General features: G+C 36.5%; 1 protein-coding gene across 3 annotated transcripts; it reads right to left on the bottom strand.

Annotated features, from left to right (window-relative positions):
• Positions 1-73: 73 nt before the first annotated feature.
• LOC132055313 (polyadenylate-binding protein-interacting protein 4-like) lies at positions 74-14030 on the bottom strand. 3 transcript variants are annotated; one of them, XM_059447054.1, is made up of 15 exons: positions 13789-14030; positions 10461-10634; positions 10245-10391; positions 9976-10109; positions 9536-9726; positions 8190-8367; positions 5615-5851; positions 4368-4492; positions 4129-4198; positions 3976-4009; positions 2679-2995; positions 2402-2548; positions 1481-1573; positions 1090-1152; positions 74-521 (listed from the first exon to the last, which is right to left on the bottom strand). In XM_059447054.1, exons 2-15 carry the CDS (start codon positions 10591-10593, stop codon positions 486-488), a joined length of 1905 nt encoding a protein of 634 aa, XP_059303037.1. In that variant the 5' UTR covers positions 10594-10634; positions 13789-14030; the 3' UTR covers positions 74-485. The 3 variants fall into 3 exon arrangements, with proteins under 3 accessions (XP_059303037.1, XP_059303036.1, XP_059303038.1); XM_059447053.1 differs by having other exon boundaries at positions 10461-10648; positions 13793-14029; XM_059447055.1 differs by having other exon boundaries at positions 74-518; positions 10461-10648; positions 13793-14028.
• Between the last annotated feature and the right edge of the window lie 4309 nt (positions 14031-18339).

The following is an 18339-nucleotide window of genomic DNA, read 5'->3' as shown; positions in this document are numbered from 1 at the left end:
CAAAAATCAGAATTAACCAAAACTGCAAATTCGTCCACAGAACTATCGGTTGGCACCAGCAAACACTATCAAAGAGCAAAAAGATGAAACAACATGAGCAAAAACGAATTTCACACACCACAACGATTATCTAATAAGACAATATAGGACAAGATTGGTTACATTTGTCCCAAAAAAAAAAAAAAAAGTTGAACAAAGCCAAAGATGAGAAATAAACAACAATCTGCCAAAGAACACCTATGAGCTTACCCAAAAAAAAAAAAAAAGAAGGATCTATGATTATGAAAAGCAGAATAACAAATTCGGCATTATACAGGAGTGCTAACAGAACCATATCAGCCAGCAGGTGCAGATTGCAGCTATTTTATCAACTAGCAGGACTTTATGCGCCAAAAACTGATCCATGCAATCTACTGTCAGAAATTTGTTTCCCATATCAGCAAATGGATTAAGCCACCAAGCGATGCAGGTCACTAACCAACTGGTCAATACTCTCCTCTTCCCTTGTACGGCAATTCCTGTTGGCATCAAGATAGATAAATAAAGAAAGAAAGCTAAAGCTGATAGTTTGTAATCATGTTATTGATATTTTCTCCTTATATAAGCAGGAAAAAAAAAAAAAAAAAAGTTACATCACTATAGCTTTTGAGCTTGCTTATATGCTAGTCCCGACTCAGTATAAAAGGAGGAAAGTTGCGATAGGCTAATAGCCGGTGTGGCCAATGTATCCTTAAAATACCAAACACATCGGACATACTCAACTAAGGTAGATAATTTTAGTGCGATAAAAAAGAAATTTTGTTTTATCAAATTGGGACGAGCTTAAATGGAGTGACATGGATAGTTAGGATTCATACAACCGACCCTAACTTGCTTGGTATTAAGGCATAGTTATTGTTGTTGTATTTCCGTGTAAAATTCCTCTTTAGCATTACCTGCTTTTTGACAAGGACCATTATCATCAGAAATTCATCACAAGTAAGGTACCCGAAATTGAATCACAATGAGAGAGTTACTAAAATGGCCAGAAGACTGTAACTGCACAAGACTGAAAAAGTAAAAGCTACCAATGCCAAATAAAGGGCTTACAGGGGGATAAGTTGGCATGTAGACAACTTGCCGAGGGTGACCAATCATCATCTGCTGTCCATACTGCAACAAAGGGAGAGATTTTAAACATTATGCAATCCACTTCAAAATAATAGGCAGAACGATTTAAACCATAACACCGAAGAACCGAACACCAAAGTTTCTGAAAACGTAAACTTAAACCGAACCAAAAAACCGAAGACCGAAAAACCGAATTAATTCGGTTCGGTCCGATTATTCGGTTTTCGATATTTATGCCCAGCCCTACCCATAAGCAAATAGCTTCCCTCTCTCTCTCATGCCCTACGATTAGCGCATCAACCAAATCTCTTCAATATTACAGCAGAACAACCAGCACGTACTAAGGGCAATGCCCAAGATAATGACAAACCTGAGGTCCATTTGGATGAAAATACGGCTGCTGTGCAGGTGTAGCCTGTGGATTAAATACAACAGACTGATGTCCAGCAAACGATGGACCAACCTGTAAATATTATTCGAGCAACACTTAGCATCAGAACACCCCCACGCCCCAAAAGGAAAAAGTGAGACATGGAGAGAGAGACAGAAGCCACAGTATGTCCAATCGCAAACACGCAAAATAGATTCAAAAAAGTTGTCAACTTCACCAGCTATCTAAAAATTTGGAAACAGCTTGCAATTCAAAATCTCGTATCTATGTTCCTGAAGAATATTGCAAAGATCTAGTCTAAAAAGGATCACAGTCATCAGTAGTCAACAGACTTGCAGCCATGATATATACACCGGTAAAAAATGGAAATAATCAATTAAGGGCACATAATAAAACCAGGTGGCTGTTACTTTTGTCTCTTTTTATACCCTCTTTCCGTTAACTAGACATAAAACTCCCAAGTCAAGCGTGTTTGGGCAAAGTATTAGGAGATTACCCCTCGGAAGTCCTCATGTTGCATAACTCAAACTTCGGCCACATTGCCGGTCCTAAGCAAATAAAGGACTGCGGTTGTAATAGATTCACTGTACTTTGTTTGTGCTCTTCCTTCAGTGTAACAGTAAAATATTCATTTTTCACACAACTATGGTGAATATATTAGTGATATTTTGAATAAATTATTAAAAAATTAAGTTTTCGTAATTCCACAAATAGAAATTACCATTCCTAGAATCATTTGCAACATACCCATTTAAAAAAAGTAAGAGATAATCATTTGCAAGTCCTACATGCCGTATCTTGTCCAGCTAGACTCAACCATGCTTGGCATCAAAAGTGCCCAGATAAGAAAAGCAGCATTCATAAAAGCAGCACAAGTAATAATAACACAAGCATCATTACCCCAACGCCCATAGGCATGCCATGCATGTGTGGCATAGCAGCCACCCCAGCTGGATAGTAGAAGGAATTTTCAGACACTGGAGATGCCGGCCTTAAGGTCGCTTGAGATGGAACGAAGCTCTTCGCGTTGGGATTAAATTTAAATTCCTGATAGAACATTCAACATAAGCACAACTGGACGGTTTAAACTAAGAGCCCATTAAAACTTCATGAGATGATTGCTTGCTGAAAGTCATGGTTTGTTGAATAGAAAAAGGTATCAAAGAAGAAGTCTTACCTTAGCATGTGGATTTAATGTGGACTTTGTGGATTTTTCTGAAGAAAATGAACTCACTGAAGAGCTACGCGATAATCCATTGCTAGACACAGCACCTGCTCTATCAATGGAGGATAGAACAGAACTACTAGGTCTGACACAAGAATTAGCAGATCGGGCACTGTCTTGACTCTTGGAAGATGCAACAGTCCCCTTTTCACTAGAAGAACCTGTGGTCTTATCCTGGCATTTGAGAGGGGGAGACAATGCAGAGACGTCCCTATATGACCCACCTTTATCCAAGGTTTCCTTTTTCACTCTTAGTGATGACTTGGAATCTACACGTGAAAACCTTAAAATCAACAAAGATTCATGAAAGGGTAACTTTAATCCCAATAAAAATGAGACAGAGAAACACATTTTGTAAACACACAAAAGATAGAAAGAACAGACACAACACAAAGCACGTGGATCAGTAGACTGCAAAAACTGACTAGAAGTGACTTTCATCACACAAGCGTGAGCGAAAAGGGGATGAACTATGATAAGAAGGGATGGCACCCAGTTAAGCCTAAAACTATCCATTTAAAAATTGCTTTAAGGAGCCAACAGCGTCCTTGATTCGCATGAACATCCATACAAGTAATGCTACCAAAATTAATTCTAAAATCTACTTTTGACTGCTCAGTATACAATTTGTTTAAATAGAAGTTCAGAGATGTGAAAAAGCTGTCAAGAAGTTAGCTTCATTAGAAGCTTACCTAGACCTTCACTACTCTCCCCTTCTTTTTAGCTGGTGGGCAGTAGATAAGAACAAAAACACAGCTTGTTTCTGTTTTACTGATGGCAAAAGACCAAAGTGACATGCTCAACATTCTTGAGGCAGACAACAACTTTTTCCCACTAGTATAACATCACAACTTCTTTTTCCCACTAGTATAGGGCAGCCCGGTGCACTAAAGCTCCCGCTATGCACGGGGTCCGGGGAAGGGCCGGACCACAAAGGTCTTTTGTACGCAGCCTTACCTTGAATTTCTGCAAAAGGCTGTTTCCACGGCTCGAACCCGTGATCTCCTGGTCACATGGCAGCAACTTTACCAGTTACGCCAAGGCTCCCCTTCCTTTTTCCCACTAGTATAACATCCTAAATAAAAATATCAAGAGCTATTTTGAGGGGGAAAGAGGGAAGAGAAGATGATAGGCTACAAGTCAACTAGCAGCAATGTAGCAAGAAGAAGGGAAATATTTATCAAAACCCTATTCTTCGGAGTTGCGGACATGGATATTTGACTACTTGAGCACATCAAGACAAACTCACCTTCAGGTATTGGTGTCTGAGCCCCATCAGCTAACTACAAGAAACAAGGAGTACGAACCATGAGAGAGCTTTTCCAAGCAAGAAAAAAAGAAATAGTAAAGATGTAAATTTTAATGAAGCAATAAGATTTAAAGGAGTTTTAAGTTCAGTTACCATTTGCATTCTCATCTCCTCTTCATTGCAACTAGCTCCATCATGTTCACTGAACGTGATCTTGTGCCCCCTAAAGGACTACTTGGTTAGAGCAACAAAATTTGATAGCTAAAGGGGTAAGGATTCATTGTATTTATGTTTTCTCTTTAAACAGTAGTAAACATGCTACCAGAATGTAGAATTCTCAGACTAAGTAGAGAAGGATTATAAGAATATCAGAAAGAAAAGACTGTAACAACCTGCTCTCGTCCATCATCGAGGCACTTTGACCAACATGTTCAGCTGATGACTGCTTGCTATGATCATCATAGTAAGTCTGACAGACATCCCTGCTGGTACTCAACTGAGAAGATTGCAATTCATACTACAGACAATATGGCAAGATTAACACCGGCAATATAATCTTAAGACACAAGAGAAGAAAATCAAAGGCATAGAACTACCACATGAACGCAGGCACTTTAAACCACCGTTTTTATTTTATTATTTTCTTTTTTACAGCAGTGGTTTACGAGTTAGATTGTGCACACCTCGACTAATCCACTGTGAGGTACCGGAAACTCCATTACCGGAGAATGATAAAAAGAAATCACCTAAAGTTTCTTTACCTTGGTTGGGATATGAACCCCAGTCTCCAGAAGAAAGATGAAGATTATGCTGAAGATGTAAAAGATTTACAAGAAACAACAACAACATACCCAGTGTAATCCCACAGGTGGGGTCTGGGGAGGGTAGAGTGTATGCAGACCTTACCCCTACCTCGAGGAGATAGAAAGGCTGTTGAATATTTAGAAAAAACATATAATTGAATATGATTAAAACGAATTAGAGCACAGATTGAAATCGTTATCTTACCGTTCCTTCGGATAGTACAGAAGGAACTGAATGATGAAGACTAAAAACAATTTAATGTGGCATTGTCCACAGAGAACCCACCCCACAGCCAAGTCACTATGGTATCTCCTACTACGGGTATGGAGCTAGTTAATCTTGTAACTAATGTAGCTTTCCCAAAAGCTTATATGATCCCACTAAACCACAGTTCGGTGCCTAATTTCTTCCATAGCACCCTCTATTAGTTGGCAGATTGCTGTCTTAATCATGCGTCTATTCCAACTTCCTTGACCACTAGGTCACATCCTAGAGTGCCACTTCAAACCACTTTATTTCATCAATGAAAAACTAAGAAAAATTTCTAGCTAGTAGGAAATGTGTCTACAAGTCATGGATAGTTCTCATATTTGTCAGCACTTTCATAGCATTACTCAGCGACAAAGTTTCCAACTACTTGAGACATTTGACTAGTTAGAAAACACTTCTCCTATATCAGGTATATCCCAATTAAATGCCTCGGTTTGTCAAAAATAATTTAAGCACAGACGTAAAACCGAAACTAGTAGTAGATCGACACAAAGGAATAAAGCTCCCACACCACAAAGGAATAATTTATGCAAGATACAATGTACCTAAATGAGCATATACATACCGTAGAGGAAGATCTTGATGAGAATTCCACACCGTCAACAACTTTCCCAACACTCATACCAGTGAATGACTTCCCCATTGCAGAAGTAGAGATACATCGAAATGTTTCATCATTACGTGAATCCAACAGTATGTCCTCACAATCACCATAGCCACTATCATCAACCCCCCTAACAACTGCTGAAAATCTGGTTTCTTCATCAACTTCAAGATTTCCATGAAGTTGAATTCCTCTCTCCTATGAAAATAAAATTCCAAGACAAGCGAACAAAATTAAAATCAAAAAGCAGAACAAGAACTATTAGAGGATGGCAAGAAAACCAAGGATTCACGCGATTGGTCTTCTCAAAAGCAGAAAGCAAAAAAGTAATGAGACTCCTGGGGTTTTAAGCGAGGAGTAAGCGAAACACGCTTCTTCGAAGTCGAGCAAAATTTACAGAAGATGCAAAACTTCCCTAGCATGTGAGAATTTAGTTCTTATAACATCAAAACAGCAATTAAAATTACTAATTTCAATATCTCATAAGCATAGTGAAATAATTAATTCAACAGTTCAAATTCATTACCATTGAAAGGTACTTCAGGAAGCTCAAAAGAAGACAAACTCAATTAAAAATATGATTTTTAATTTTCAATTCGCAACTATAAGGCCATAATAATTTTATTTGCAACATCAATAACGTATGTATAATTGTTTTAGTAACAGTAGTATTTAGTTTTAATACCAAACGGTTGTCATTTTATTTTATTCTTTTGACTAGGCAAAGGGTCGCTTCAGTATGGTCCTAGCATTCAGCCCAAACGGTTGTCATTTTATTTTGTTCTTTTGACTAGGCAAAGGGTCGCTTCAGTATTGTCCTAGCATTCAGCCTACAAATCACGAATGGAGAATAGTAAATGAAATAGAGAAAAAAGGAAAGACAAATGCAAGCATGGTCATCTTAAAGAAGAAAACAATAACAAAGAAGCAAATCTGGAAAAGCAAAGAAGGGTTGTTGCTAATAACTAGTTTTAATACCCAATAGTCGTCATTTTATTTTATTGTTTTGGCAAGGCAAAGGGTCGTTCTAGCTTTAGAGATTGCTAGCTTTACTTCACAAGCAATGCGAGCCAATTACAGACCTGATGCTTTGAGTTGGGAGTTGAGAAGTAACAAATTGTTCTCTGTCAAGTCATTCTATGAGAAGCTTTTGGTTAGGGCGGAGGATAGTTTCCCATTTGATTCGGTCTGGATACCTAAGGTGTCGAGGAAGGTGTGTTTCTTCATATAGTTGGCGACTAGAAGGGTGATATTGACGGCGGAGAACCTTAGAAAAAGAAAGGTCGTTTGTATAAGTTGGTGTTTCCTATGTAAGGAGACAGGGAAAGACGTGGATCATATTTTGTTACATTGTAAACTTGCCACGAGGTTATTGTGGGATATCTTTAAATGGTTTGGTGTTTCTTTTATTATGCCAAAGTCCGTGAAGGAGTTGATGTTCAGTTGGAAGAGTGGAGCTAGGAGAAAAGTCACAAGGCTTGGAATGTTACTCCTCTTGCTTTGTTGTGGGTCATTTGGAAAGAGAGGAATAGGAGAGCTTTTGAAGGGCTGGAGATGAGCTTTTCTCAATTGAGTAGCCGCCTCCGATCCCTTATTTTCTTTTGGTGCACGCAGGTAGTTCCTGCTTGTATAGAGGATTGGGTGTCTTTTGGAGAGAACTTTATTTTGCCTCTTGTATACGGCTATTTATGGCCTTGTTAATATCAATGAAATCTTTTACTTGATCAAACAAACAAACAAACAAAAAAAAAAAAAGGCCAAAGGGTCGCTTTAGTATTGTCCTAGCATTCAGCCTATAATTGTTTTAGTAATAACTAGTTTTAATACAAAACGGTCATCATTTAATTATATTCTTTTGACAGGAAGGGTCGCTTTAATATTGTCCTAGCATTCAGCGTACAAATCACGAATTGGAGAACAGTAAATGAAATAGAAAAAAGGAAGACAAATGGAAGAATAGGCCATCTTAAAGAAGAAAACAATAATAAAGAGCCCGTTTGGATTGGCTTATAGCTTAAAGCTGTTTGCAGCTTATAAGCTGAAAAAAATAAGTTGGAATAATCTAACTTATTTTTTTTGGCTTATAAGCTGTTTTCAGCTTATAAGCTGCTTTAGATAAACTAAGTTAAATGGGTCCAATTATTTTTTTGAGCTTATTTTAAGCACAAAATGACTTTAAGCTGGCCAGCCAAACACTCAAAAAAACTGAAAACAGCTTATAAGCTAACTTATAAGCCAATCCAAACGGGCTCAAAGAAGCAAATCTGGAAAAGCAGAGAGGGGTTGTTACTAAACCTGCAACGAAGAAAAAAGACACTATTTTATTATTCTGTTTATCTTTTAAAGTTAAATCAAAGAAGCGCTTCTTGCTCAGACCGCGTACGCCTCACTGTCAGAAGCTCACGCTTCTTTAGAGCTGCTTTGTTTTGCCCATGTGAAGAGAGGACCCCTTGCTTTCTTCGCTCATCGTTTTAAGCAACTAAGCTATCACTTATAAGAACACTTCACAAGAAAAAGGTAACTATGTAAATCTCACCTCTGCTAGATGAAGATCACGTGTTTCCTCACCCTCGATTTCCCTAGCTATTCTTGAAGCTTCTTTTTCCAACTCCCTCATTTGAGGACCTTTGTCAAGCTTTGTAGTATAAAGTTCCTCATTGAATGTGCTTTTTACTCCAAATAGTGTTTCATTGACCTCAAACTGATTCCAGCCCCTGCAACCACATATTCAGTGATATAGGAGATGAAACACATCGCCATGTTGGTATATAGCCTTGTAAGCACATGCTAAAGAAACATAATTCACAACTAGCAGAAATTTGACAACAGTGGGAAAAGAGATGTTATAGGCATGTAGCACTGATAAATTGAAGAATACAGCTGTTGAGCAAAATGCATTCAGCTGGCACCACTATTGAACAGAAAAGGAGCACCAAATCAAATTTGAAATTTCATAAACTTCTAAGAGGTAGAAGAGATCTCTGAACACGGGAAAGGTGCTGCTCCCCTCTGCAATAGGCAGCTCAAAGGAAAAGGAGAACATAAGCATGAACTAACGATTTCCACCGAGAACCGTTCTACTTAAAAGGCATTAGAAAAGGATTTGAATGATTCTGGAAAAGGTTTTATGAAATTTTTCCATGCCTAATATCCTGCATAATCCAACAATTCAACTCCCTACTCCAGAAAACATTGAATTCATAGATGCTTAGATTTATGGATGTTTAGTTGATCTGAACGGTGAGAAAGAAGGTGAGTAGAGGGATACCTAATATTTTACTTTCCTGTTGGATTTTTTGGCCAAGACAGGGGAGACGGATAGACTGGAGAGACATGGCCAGGGATCAAAACACAAAACAGAAGGTAAAGGAGACCTCTTCAATGGACGCTCTGCAAGACCCAAGAAAACCTTGGCCTTACAACAGAATAATTCAACAACAATATTTACCTCAACGGACACCCATTACATTCCTTATCTCTTAATCAACTGAAAAGAAAAACTAATACTTCTTTTCCTCTCTCTCCACGCATTCTATTTTTTAGCTTCCCTTTCTTTCATTCCAAAATATCTGTTAGAAAAAATTCCTAACAAAGGAAAGAAGTTTAACATTTTCAGCAAGTTGAAGGGGTGATTAGGAATGGGTAAACAGCAAAAAAGATGGTAACTAGAGGCAGTCTTTTTAAAAAATATTTCATTGTAATAGTCAGTTTATCCAAGATCACAGACTATTTCAGTAACATGTTGACACACGCCTTTTTTGGGGGATTTTTTTTTTTTTTTTTGAGGGGGGGGGGGGGGGTGATTCATATCACCATAGCTGAGCTGAAAAGTTAACTTCTGTGACAAATATCGGATGAACCAAACTAGAGTGATCTAATAACCTGTTCCAGTGGCCATCAAATATGTTATCCAGTTCAGGACATTCAAGAGCATCATCGTCGGGTACCCAACGTTCCAACTGCCTCTCTACCTCACCATCCCGGGACTGTGATATGCATGAATCTGTCAACAGTTCCTGCTGTTTTTCCCGCAGCAATTCAGCTCTGAAGACATCTAAAGTTGCAGGCACACCCTATTCCAAAGCATTAGCCCCATTATTATAGCTTTAACTGTCTAACAGATAGGCAGCCATAAAATCTGATTCTAGCATCTGTCAAAAGTGATCTATAGCTTAGTCTTGCATGAAATGCCACCACAATCTTATATCAAAGTGTCAATTGTTTGGTTGATGTTGATCACTTAAGAACTGTATTAAATTTAGATATGAGAGTAACAGAGTAATAAAACAATTGGAAGCAGAACTCCTAGAAGTAACACAAACCTTTGCTACAACTTGCACAAGCTCTTTACCCTGTATTATCAAAGTCTTTATTGGAGGTTTGATCAGAGATTCAGGATCATTCTTCCTCCCCTGGGAACCATCTTTTATCAAGTGGGCCATTTTCAGAATAATACCTGTGCAAAGATCAACGATAGAATAATGCTTCAAACGCAAAATAGCTGAATATATGCCAGAAGCCCAGAACAATGTTCAAGTCACCAATACCAGAAAAATAAGCTAGAAATCTAAGTTTAATTTTCCAGACATACCAAAATCTTTGTCAGCATTTGTTGCATGAAATATCCCTGAGAACACGGATCCATCCGTCATCTGTACTTCCACTTGATGTCCAAGAAGACATGAACTAAAATAAACTAGTCGATCCTGTGAAGGGCTTTCGTATGCCCCCCTTTTACCTGAAATTCATGGCAGTTAGAATTGAGGATATGAAGAAATATAGAGAATTCTAAGTTAGCAGCTCTCACCTACAGCTGTCGACTTGCTGGAAGTCGTTTTTGTAGACTGCGTTCTACTCTCCAACCTAGTTCCCGTTTCTTTTTCGCCTTTGCGACGGCCAAATCCATTGGCGAAAGACCTTGGCTGAACAGCTGGCTGCATATTGTTCCCGAAAGATATCAGCAGGATGCAGTTCACCTCAGCTTCAGCCTATACACTGCAGAGGACAACACTCCAATAAATATATAGTCATTGCTCAAGAGATGAAAATGCTAGTGAAGCATATTCTTTCTCAGATATGGCATATTATCTAGCTACACACCAAATCTGAGCAGAGAGCACGTATGAGACGAAAAAACGATACAAACGGCAGCTAGGTGCACTAAAGCTCCCGCTCTATTCATGCGGTCTAGCGAAGGATCAGACCAAATCAGGTCTATCCTACAAAGCCTTACGTTGTGCTTCTGCAAGAGCCTGTTTCCGTGAAAAAATATACCGAAAACGTGTCTCACGAGCAATAATTAGGTACATTAGCATTTGTATATGCTAGATACGTTCCAATACCCTACAACACTGAGAACTTCAACCCCCCCAACCACACACACAAACACACCCCCAATATTTTGCTTAGGAAGAGATCAAAACAAAATCATCAACAAAATTTAAAATAGAACATAATATTTAAAAATAAAATAACATCTGAACAACAAAATAAAATAACATCTGAACAACAAAGAGACTACTGGGTGGTAGTACAGACGAATAACAAATTACAGGTCAACGCTTTCATTCTATATCTGATGTTCTTCCTGATAAATTCACTGCATTGTTAGGCCCATCAAATTATGTATCAACCCTGAGAGAGTCAAAGGAATATCAACACTTACGCCTCTATTAGAAGTATTGGAAACTTCACTAGCTTAGACTATAACATTGTCTCATGCAAATGAAAAGTTATGACTTTGAAGTATTCCCTAAGCAAATATCTCTACCTAATCCAGATGGAGACTTGGAAGCAAAAAACTAATGGCATATCCACAGTAACACATCAGAGCAAGAGAAGAACAGAGACAAAGACCATTCTGGCATCGATAGCTCTAGGGATTAGTTGTTTAATGCTAAACAGACAAATTTCTACATTATTCAAAACAATCACATTAGACATCGTTATGACGCTGACAGAAGCATAACTGCTGACCAGATTTACCGCTTGTTTAGTTCAAGTGATGGAGAATAAAATGACAGATAACCACAGCTGTGGTATATCTCAAACAATTATTATCTAGGTCGAAGTTGCATGGACTAAGGATGCTATGAGTACTCTTAAGATATGGCAAGAAGGTAATTATGTTACAAAAACTCACCGAAAACCTTTCACTTGTTCCAGCCAGTTGAAACAAGTGACAGAAGAAAAAATTAAATAACAAAAATTTGACTTTCGGCAGGATAATCTTTTAAGTGCAATCGTGATTATCAGCATTTAGGGTAATCAGGTAAAAAAACTTGCAATTATAACAGCAATATAGATAGAGCTTTCAATGTACCTTTCAATCATTTATGTTTCACAATTTCAATAGGTTGACAATATTTTCAACTAAAAATTTTATAACTTTATAGGCCAAATTACGTCAAATATAAAGTGAAATAGAGGATGTACTAGGTTCCTATAGCAATAAAAACCCAGACCTTAGCAAATGGATTCTCAAAAAAGTAACAAACTTTCATTGGTCTTGGCACCTGCCTTGGAAAATTCATAGAAAAATCCAAAGACACTAAAGCAAGTAAGTGCAACCAAAAGTTGATTACAGTCTTCTTTTAAGAATAAATATCTTGGCCAGTAGGAAGGTAGGATCTTCGCTAACCGCCTGCAAGTACCTGAGGAAAACACCTGAGCTGGATACACGACAAATAATTTGAGACAGAGAGAGTATTAGGCAATTCTTGGAGTAGGACTCACTGTCCATTATAAATGCTTTAAGGTTTCCTAGAAGGGGCTCCCTTTTATTCTTGATGGATCACTTGAACAACTTTACAGATAAAAATAGAATTCTGAACCACTATAGAAGAGAACGACTCGATCGCAAACTATAGTCTTTGTTTTGCTCTATATGTTCGAGCTACACGCAGTGAGTTCTGTCGAACAAGCTGCGTGTCTAGTCTTTATTTGCTCTATATAGTCTTTGTTTTGCTCTATATGTTCGAGCTACACGCAGTGAGTTCTGTCGAACAAGCTGCGTGTCTAGTCTTTATTTGCTCTATATAGTCTTTGTTTTGCTCTATATGTTCGAGCTACACGCAGTGAGTTCTGTCGAACAAGCTGCGTGTCTAGTCTTTATTTGCTCTATATAGTCTTTGTTTTGCTCTATATGTTCGAGCTACACGCAGTGAGTTCTGTCGAACAAGCTGCGTGTCTAGTCTTTATTTGCTACTAGTAAGGGTACGGGAAGTTGAGCCTTAGTTGTATCAACACGAAGCTGCAGTGTTAGAACAACATGGAGCTGGTTCTAAGGGGGAAGATTGTCAACATAGCAGCAATGTCTAAGGGTAGAAACAGCAGAAAACCTTCCGGATCAAGTAAATTGGCAGTAGCTCTCAAATATAGGACAAATCTTAACCCCTCAATCAACCTAACCCCAAAGCCTTTAAACCAATCCCATTGGGTTTTCTTTTTCCCGTAATTTATGCGAGATGTGGATTATAGTTATCACATCAAGTTAACCCATGAAAAAACACACAGCAGCAACAAGAACAAGCAAGCAAAACTCAAGATATAATCAGTGTGGCATACCAAGCACAAATAGGCACAAAAAACAAAAGAATCCATAAGATGTCTCCTCTAAACCGCACAAATTTACCACAAGACAATCAATGAAGTTATATACGAAAACGAAAAAATTAGTAATCAAATAAAATTTCCAGATTAGAAACAAGATAAGCAACTTCAATTGTGCCGATCCAAACCCTAACCCCAAAGTCTTTAAACTCGATACAAAAACCCTAACCCCAAAATCTTTAAATCAACCCCATTTGGTTTTCTTTTCCCTGTAATTTACACTAGATGCAGCTTATACTTATCACATCAAGTTAAACCATAACATAATACACATAACCAACAAAAACAATCCAAAAAAAAAAAAAAACTTAAGATATAATCAGTGTGGCATAGCAAGCACAAATAGGCACAACAAAAACAAAAGAACCCATAAAAATATCTTCTCTAAACCGCACAAATTTATACGAAAACGAAAAACATTGAATCAAATGAAAATTTCCAGCTAAGAAACTTTAATTGTACCGATCCAAAACGTATGATCCGACAAATTGACATACATATATACAAAGTAGAGATAAAGAGACTTACAGATAGATATATATAGAGAGAGAAGGTGGGGATCCGGCGATAAAGAAACGGGATTGATCGGAGACGACACTTTCTAAAAATAGAAGGAGGATGTAAGAGAATAGTCTTTGCGGGTCTACCGGTACGGATAGCCCAACTATTTTAGAGACTAGAGAGAGACTTAATGACCCGTTTTATATTATGGGTTCGGACAACACAACCCAAGACCCGAAATCCAAATTAGTTTCTAATCTTGTAAGGATAGTTACCGTTTAAAGTTTTAAACCACAGCTCAAATGGAAGGATGTACCACTTGCTTATTACTACCTCCGTCCAATTTATATGGCGTCATTTGACTTGGCAGGAAGGAGATAAAGGAAGGCTTTTGAAATTGGTGGTCGAAAACAAGCCTTGGATATTTATGTGTTATAAAGCATCTCATAAATTTAAATTGTTTCTAAATACAGAAACGCGACATTCTTTTTTAAACGGATTAAAAAGGAATGTGTGTGTATATAAAAAACTTTGATAAACGGTCAGTTTGTATACATTTGGATTAATTTCACGAGATACTTATTGCTTCCCACCAACACATACGCTAGGTAATCTGTCAGTTTGCATATACCTGAATTAGATTCACGAGATACTTATTGCTTTCCATCAAAATATATACTAGGTAATGTGCCAGTTTGCATACACTTGGATTAGTTTCAGGAGATACTTATTACTTCTCACCAACATATATACTAGGTAATTTGTCAGTTTGCATACACTTGGATTAGTTTCATGAGATACTTATTACTCCAAACCAACACATATATTAGGTAATTTGTCAGTTTGCATACACCTAGATTAGTTTCACGAGATACTTGTTACTTTCTACTAACACATATACTAGGTAATTTTATCCACTTTTGATAAATGAATAAAAATTCAACTAATATTTTGCTTCATGTGAAATTTACTGAGAAATCATGATGTTAACTCACTTTATCAACACTAGATTACCCCTTGGGTATGTCACCCGCTAGGTAGTATTCCCCATTTCCCCTTATGTGAATGTATTACTATATATTTGAAAAGTCAAACAACTTTTTTCTGCTATAATTTTCTCAAACTTTCCTCCTCATTGGTTGTCCCCTTCTCTCCTTCAAGCATCCACAGATATTCAAATTAGGATGTCTTGCTTACAAATGAGGAGGATTAGTTGACAAATAATATGTCTGATTAAAAGACATTAAAGCAAGAATGTGCACAGATGATTTCATTTTCAACCTTCAAATGAGAATTCTAAATTTCAAAGGCTTAAAGTTAAACTTTACCACTTCCTCTTTTCCAATAAGGAAAGAAAACAAATCAATGCATAATGAATAATGATCCATGAATCATAATAAACACGGCTATGATTTAAAGATATTAATAAATAATAATGTTAGTAACGGCTATAACTTTTAGTAAAGCATAAACCTGGAGAGACTTTTGGACTCTTAATAATAGTTGTAACTTTTGACTGTGACTTTTGAATTTTGTAACCGTTTGTTTCTTAAAAGTGGATTTTGGATTTGTTAAAAAGAATTTCGTGAAAAAAAAAAGAAAAAAAAACTGGTCATAGAAAGGATACCATATCACCTTATCTATGCCCAATTATATATGTATACACCAAAGTTTAACACGTCGATTTATAAAAAATGCATGATCTCATCTTTCTTCAAGGAGATTCAACTTCTATGAAGTATAGCAGCTTTACGATTCTCCCAAGCACTTTAAAATTGATTTGTTTTTAGCACAAAAGGCTTGTGAAGCGGCTCTTAAGCATTTCAACTGAAGTTAATAACTTGTCTTGTGAAATAAAACCTTTATATGTCAAAAAAATTGAAGTCTAAAATAGATCAAGATATGCTGGGGAAAAAGTACTTGATATATATGAAGATAAACGACGCTAGTTAAATAAATTTACCAAAGTCTTATTCGTATATCTTTTTCCTGCATTTTGGAAATTGAATCCCACATACAATAACAATATATCAACTTCTCATACAAGTGATAAATAACTCAATTCTAAATTAAAACTATAGTAGTTAATCTGAAGTACCTGAGATACATCATTGTGAAACTTTAAAATATATTCTAGTTATTGAAGACTAAAAAAGATAATCATAGCATGATAATCAAGGAAAGAAAGCAACAACTACTTCATCTGAAATGAAAGACCTGTGCTAAAGAATGAGATTCAAATAAAATTCAAGAACACAAGTGAATATGGAAAGAATCTAACACTGAGTCATCTGAAAAGTTCTATGTCCGAAACATATACAACACAAAAAAAAAAAAAAAGAGCGCAATCATATAAACACTTAAAAGTGAAAATTAGATACAACAACTTTAGAAAATTTTAAACGAATCAAAGGAAACACTACTTTGAGAATCTGTACAAACCTATAATGGGTAAGGGAATAAGAGTCTCATATAATTAGCAAACAATGGTAAAACTTAAAAGCAGAATTGTACCTTTTTGAATTTTGAAACCTTCACTTATTATAGAAATTCATATAATTAAACAAAACGGGTAAGCATTATTTTATAAACAGATTAGGAACAGAGTATGGTCTAATTACCAACAAAAAAATATACCTGTAAGATTTTCTCTCGTAACATATAGCTCCAACCATATTTTTTTAATAAGTCATTATCTTAATTAGGTTGCGATTCCTTTGGTGTGGAGGGTTAGGCGTGACTCCTACTATGTCAATTAATCCAAAAGAGTTACATATGTTAGAGGGACATGGACCAAACCTCTAACCATTCATCTCTACAAAGAAACTATACAAAAAGAGAGAGGATCAGCCTATACGTCATCCTTTCCTACAAAGCATACGCACATTAACTTATAAAAAAAAAAAAATTACATTTTTCATGTCATCTTCTTCTCATAGAAGGGAGTTGCCGCTTGTCCAGTTGAAGTAAACCTTTTACCTCTTCCAACCAAAAATTCACATAGAGATGAATTCACACTCACATATCCATGAAATCTTGGACATAAAAAATCAAGATTTGTAGGATTACTCTCCAATGTAATGATGTTTTCAATTGGAACAACTCCTTGATTGAAAATATATATTTGCTCTGTTTAGATTTGGTTGTCTTCGACTCCAATGCTCTCTATGATAGCAACTTTGAAGATCTGGAAAAGAAAAAACTTGAAATGATTATTTGTGAACTCTTTGCTCTTGGGAGCATAATGATATAGAATTGTAATAGCTGCACTTAAATTGGGGCTCATTTTGTTTTAATATTTGAACGTATGTAATAATTGATCATTAATAATAAGTGCCATTAGTGAAGAATATGAGTGGCATATATTGAATTTGTTATCAAAAAAATTAGACAAAAAGCCAAAAAAATTCAAAAAAAGGAGAAAAAAGATAAATGGTCCAGCCATGGTAGCAGAAAAGTCTTGTCACATCACTTGTTTATGCTGAATAGAATCCTTTCTTTCATTTTGGCATGATCCAAAGAATTCTATTTCTAGATGCTTTAGAGATACTCGTGTCTTTGGCTTCGTATGTACATTCAGGCATAGTTCATGTCTATTGTTCCAGAGTTTAGAGTGGTATTTCACAAGTCTTTCATGCATTTATATATATGTACAGCTATTTTCTTGCACCGCGCCGCGCTATAGTCGGCCGGACTTCTAATTTAAGAACAGGTCATGCGTTTTACTTGTGATACCTTGTGTTAATCTCGTTTTAATCCAAATATGTATGTATTGCGATTATTCTTTTGTGTTATTGAGATTGAGTAATGTCGAGGGCTTCAAATTGAGGAACAAATCACATGGTTTAGTTGTGGCATCCTGTACTGATCTTACGTAATAATGTAATCATGTATTTTGATTATTCGTCTTTTGAGATTGACAAATTGCTACTTATGCATATATTTCCTAGTTTATTGGAAGAGAATTTCGTACTTCTCAGTTCTCATAGATATGCGATGGACAATTTTCATTTTGCCTGTTGGTTTATTAGTGATTGACAAACTATTCGAGTTACATACCTATGACGTACTCTACTAGTTTAAGCTCAATTGCTGACTTGGGATGCGATGTTTCCACAGCAGATCATGAGAGTTACTTTATCTATGTCATACTTCTACTTCTCGTACTTCAATAAAAATTGTCAAATGACATATCTCCAAAATTGCCACCATAAAAGAGAAACGTGTGAAGTTTGAGCTCCTTGCTTTTTTATCCCCTTGAATCCAGGCCTTTCAAAAGGAATAGTATTTTCTGTACATTTTTTCTCGGTTCAAAACGTCATCTTTAATATTAGGTTCAGAGAGAAAAAAGAATGTTGCCAGATCTGCAATGAAATGAAAAAGTACAAGAAATTAAGAAAAAAGGAAACCCATTACGTATACAATCTATTGTATGGAAAGGGAAGCGAAAAGGGAAGGAGATAGTGAGAATCAGATCCTAACACTATTATATGGAGAACTTCCACTAATACCACTAGACTAAGCTTTGGGGGTGTATTTTGAATTATGCATTAAAGCACATCAAATAGCCCGAG

Source organism: Lycium ferocissimum, chromosome 5, assembly GCF_029784015.1.
Source record: "Lycium ferocissimum isolate CSIRO_LF1 chromosome 5, AGI_CSIRO_Lferr_CH_V1, whole genome shotgun sequence".
NCBI lineage: Eukaryota > Viridiplantae > Streptophyta > Magnoliopsida > Solanales > Solanaceae > Lycium > Lycium ferocissimum.
This window is presented reverse-complemented; position numbering and strand designations above follow the sequence as displayed.